The sequence below is a fragment of the Simochromis diagramma genome, unplaced genomic scaffold (genome assembly GCF_900408965.1).
Source record: "Simochromis diagramma unplaced genomic scaffold, fSimDia1.1 OVJJ01000606.1, whole genome shotgun sequence".
NCBI classification, from domain to species: Eukaryota; Metazoa; Chordata; class Actinopteri; order Cichliformes; family Cichlidae; genus Simochromis; species Simochromis diagramma.
Window position 1 is genome coordinate 743,188 of NW_024387233.1, and position 4,973 is coordinate 748,160.

The 4,973-nt window shown below is 43.2% G+C and overlaps 1 protein-coding gene across 1 annotated transcript; it reads right to left on the reverse strand.

Annotated features, from left to right (window-relative positions):
- Positions 1–1,596: 1,596 nt before the first annotated feature.
- On the reverse strand, positions 1,597–3,862 carry LOC120746904 (gastrula zinc finger protein XlCGF8.2DB-like). Its single transcript, XM_040052435.1, has 3 exons — positions 3,848–3,862; positions 2,535–3,633; positions 1,597–2,029 (listed from the first exon to the last, which is right to left on the reverse strand). The coding sequence occupies exons 1-2, from the start codon at positions 3,860–3,862 to the stop codon at positions 2,536–2,538; spliced, it is 1,113 nt and encodes a 370-aa protein (XP_039908369.1). The 3' UTR covers positions 1,597–2,029; position 2,535.
- Between the last annotated feature and the right edge of the window lie 1,111 nt (positions 3,863–4,973).

Genomic DNA, 4,973 nt, shown 5'->3' on the forward strand with positions numbered 1-4,973 from the left:
GACGCCACAATATGTTTAAGTCCTTCTCTTAAAGCTCTTTAGCCTTTTCGGTTAGTGTTCATACTCTTTCGCTTTTATGAGCAGTCTGTAGTTCTGTAATTTGCTCAGCATCATCTTCTTCCACTGCAGTAAGTGGTACAGCATAGTGCTCTTGGAGATCTTTGTCAACCGTCTTGTGAGTCTAGTTAAATGTCATTTAATGGTCTGTGTTTAGATTTCAAAATCCTTAAGTATTACTCTGGGGTTACTGTTGCATATACTTTAGCTGTAATGACATTCACTCTTAATGCAGATGCGTTTGTACTGAAAGAACCCTGCAAACTTCACTCATAGTTCGACCTTAAACAAGCACACAGAACTCTTCCCTAAACTACAAAGCATCACTTTGAAGTACAGCAGAAATTAAGTTACCTTTGATGAACATGTTATAGAAACTTATTGTGGATCTTTCAACTTGCCTTACACCACTCTCATTCTACTTTTAACACTGTCCTTTGTTAATTTCCACCTTACTCCAGTTGTATACCGTAGTTGCTGCTGTGCTTGGCTGCTTGTGAGCAGTAAGCTTGTGTAATGGCGCCCTCTTGTGTCGCTCTACTGTACCGTCACTCTCTGCAGCTGCCGTCTTTGTAATGAGCTTCTTGAGAACTGAAGAAGCTTCTCGGATGAGAGGTGAAGCATCTTCAAGCAACTTAAGGAAGTCCAGACGCTTTTCTTTCCAAGCTCCTTAGACTACGATGACCTGGATGGCTGAGAACCTTCACCGACTCTTACCTGTACGCTTTATATAAGCAGTCCTTACCCTTAAAGCTCACCTCTCTTCTTTCTCTCCTGTCTTTATTATCTTTCTCCATCTCTGTGTGAAATTAGCTCTTTCTTTTCTTTCCCAGTGATATACAGCAGATGGACCTTCTGTGCCATTTCATGTTTAGGTCAGTTATATTTCTTTGTGCAGTCATTTGGTTTGTTAAGTTCGCAGTTCTTTGCCTCAGTTCAGTTTTGTTTCTTTGACCTTTTTTATGAGCTCAACATTAATTACTTTTGTAAACATAATTTTTGGGTTAAATGAATAAAAACCCTGTTTTTCTAATAATTCTTGTGACTCCTGCTTTTTCAACTCGGTCCATCACACAGACCTAAATATTTGGTTAATGTCCTGGTCAAATATTACTCCAAGGTGTGACTGGAGGCCAAGGTAATGGCATCCAGAGCAAGTATCTGGTTAGATACCACATTTCTAGGTATTTTAGGGCCAAGTATAATCAGCAGCAGAAAGCTAGTTGTCACCCAGGTCTTTATATCAAGCTCTGCTGTGTTCAAGCTATTAATTACTGCGCGCAGGAGAACCACAACACACATCAAACATTAAAGTTCAGTTATGCCAGCTTTAACCTTGGGATGCCTCAGCTTCTCCTTTATCCCCCCACACACAACTCTCTGCATCAGGAAGGTCCTGGCACTGGTCATCCTGGGAGTTTCGTCCTTCTACGCCCTAACAGTTAGCAGATAACATAGTGAAGCAGCGCCAAGCAGTTTTCACAAGGTCATGCTGACACATAATTTGACTATGACTTTAAACAGTGGTAACTTCAGGTGTTGCTCTGATATACAGGAAATGACATCACGGCTCAAACTCTTTGTCAGTAAACAATTTCTTTATTTAACATGTAAAATTTTGGTTTAACTGTTGCAGGATTTCATAACAAACAAGCTGAAAAAAACTGCAGAAAACATGGATCGATGCATTCATTAAAAACATGATAACAGGAAACAGATTTTTTGATTCAACTGCTGGAACAAAGCTAACCACTCAACATGAACACTACAGTAGAACAGTTTAGAAAGCTTAAAATGTAACGAGGCACGTTTTCATTCATAGCTGCCTCATCAGATAAGGAGACTCTACCTGAACTCTGGAGTCTGATCTCAAGGGTTTAAGTCTGACCCTGAAACCAGAAGAGGATCTTTCTGTCTCTTCAGATTCACTGTGATCCAGAGATGGCAATGATTTCAGTCCTGCATGATTAGGCTGATGTTTGCACAGAGGAGATAATTTAGTAAATGTTTTTGAACATTGTAACAGTAAAACAAGTTCCTTCATAATCATTATGCAAATCTTTACTCTGTGAATGGTACTCATGGCTATTAACCCGGGTTTGCTAATCAATGGTCATAAGAATTTGACCTACTGAGCTATCCCTGCCCCAGGGATAGCTCAGTAGGTAGAGTGGTGGCCCCATGATCGGAAGGTTGGGGGTTCGACTCCACTGAACGGCTACTCTGAGGTACCCCTGAGCAAGGTACCGTCCCTACACACTGCTCCCCGGGCGCTGCACTGGTGGCTGCCCACTGCTTCACTGGGTGAATGGGTTAAATGCAGAGGAACTATTTCCCTATGGGGACTAGCACGCACACTTTACACACACTTTTGAATAATCACTCAGAGGTGTTTTTCCATGCAGTAAAATTGCTAACATGCTAATACAAGTTGTTTCAAACAGTTGGGTTGACAAGATAAAAATATAGATACATACCTCACAGTAACTGCACTTGTAGAGTCTTTCTTGTGTGGATCTTTTGGTGTGCTTTCAGGTCATGTGGAGATTTAAAAGTCTTGTCACACAAGTCACATTTATAAGGTCTCTCCTCAGAGTGGGTAAACATGTGGCGTTGTAACTGTGTGCCTGATAAACATAGTTTACCACACTGATCACAGCTGTACACATCATGTCCGGTGTGAATGCGTAGGTGTGTATTTCGGTTCTGTTTCCGGCTGAAGGTTTTTCCACAAACGTCACAGCTGTATGCTTTAATCCCAGAGTGGGTAACTAGATGACTCTGTAAGCTGCTACTCTGAGTAAAAGCTCTGCCACACTGATCACAGCTGTACGCTTTAACTCCACTGTGGATGAGTTGATGTGATTTTAAGCTTCTAGGCTGAGTAAACGACTTTCCACAGTCTCCACAGCTGAACGGTCTCTCTCCAGTGTGGATGAGTTGGTGGTTTTTTAAGCTTCCAGACTGGGTAAAAGACTTCCCGCACTCATCACAGCTGAACGGTCTCTCTCCAGTGTGGATGAGTTGGTGTTTTTTAAAGGTTCCAGACTCGGTAAAAGACTTTCCACAGTCTCCACAGCTGAATGGTCTCTCTCCAGTGTGGATGAGTTGGTGGTTTTTTAAGCTTCCAGACAGGGTAAAAGACTTTCCACAGTCTCCACAGCTGAACGGTCTCTCTCCAGTGTGGATGAGTTGGTGTTTTTTTAAGTTTCCAGACTCGGTAAAAGACTTTCCACAGTCTCCACAGCTGAACGGTCTCTCTCCAGTGTGGATGAGTTGGTGTTTTTTAAAGGTTCCAGACTCGGTAAAAGACTTTCCACAGTCTCCACAGCTGAATGGTCTCTCTCCAGTGTGGATGAGTAGGTGTTTTTTTAAGTTTCCAGACAGGGTAAAAGACTTTCCGCACTCGTCACAGCTGAACGGTCTCTCTCCAGTGTGGATGACCTGATGCATTTTTAGGGAAGCTTTAACGGTAAAATCCTTCCCACACTCGTCACAACTGTATTTTCTCTCTCCCTTTCTTCTGTGAGGTTTGTCGGCCTCCTGAGAGCGCTGACTTCTTGGTCCACGTTGGTCCTGCAGTGACAGAGAAACAAACAGAGGCAGTGAGTGAAATGCAGTCGTGGAACAAACTGAACTCCATTAACCCTTTATGGGTGGTCCGAGTGTGCTACAGAGATTATCTATACCACATTTGGACCACCGAGTGTGCGTGCGTGCGCACACACACACACACACACACACACACACACACACACACACACACACACACACACACACACACACACACCTGTGTTGAGCTCATCGTTTCCTCTGTAGTGACTCAGCTGAGTCCAGATGGCTGAAAATGTTCCTCTGCTGCTCCGTCAGACTCTTCTCCTCCTGCTGATCAGCTGGGACACAAAACAGATCTTTGTTAGGCTCCACACTGCACTGAAGAGTCAAAGTGTCTCATATGTTCATCTGACAACACAAAGTACAAATTTCACTCTGATTGCTTGTAGAAATCTTGTGAGACGTGTTGTGCTGCAAAGTGAGGAAACTCTCTCACTCACTTATACTTCAGGAGGAACTTTGTGACATTGGCTCTAATATTCTAAGCAGCCCTTTACTATGACAGGGCCAGAAAGTCCTATTTGAAGGTTTGGGAGAAGGACCATGTTAAAGGTGGATTGGGGTTTATACACTTTGTTATGATACAGGTAAGGCTGTAAGAGCCTGAGAAGGTGTCCTGAATGAACCTCTAAAACCAGTTTTCAGCTAACGACTCTGCTTCAGTCTGGAAAACAGCAACTACAAGTTTAAAGACTCCATCAACAATTCACACCCAGCAACAGCCTGAACAGCTCCTCCTGTGGTTTCCACAAACAGGGACAGACCTGTTACTCCCCCACCCCACACTTTCAACTCCTTCAGGCCCCCAGCTCCACCTACACAATGACTGAAACTAGCACCACTGAAGGAACAATGGGCTGGGAGGTCAGTTCCTTGACCGTTAATATGCAAATTCTCATGACCATGTGATTGCAGCCATTCCCCAAACTCTTCGTGAAAGGTACTCATGACCATTGATCAATGAGCTTCTATCAGTGAAAAGACTTTTCTACTCCAACTTTCTGCCAGCAAATGCTCAACTTCTCCCAGCGTGCTGAGCCAATGATTAGTTGGTGTTTTTCTTTTGCTAATTAAAAAAAGAAAACCACTTCCTCTCATGTGTTCATCCACAGCAGCTGGACAATAACGTTTATTGTGACCCTGATACTGCAGCAGATCGCTCTCATCCATTTCCTGTTATCACTTCAAATAGAAACGAGGCTGTAGAGGTTTGGTGCAGGCAGAAAAACAGCTGCAGGGACAATGAAAAGACTTTTCTGCTCCAACTTCTCCCAGCATGCTGAGCTAATGATTAGTTGGTG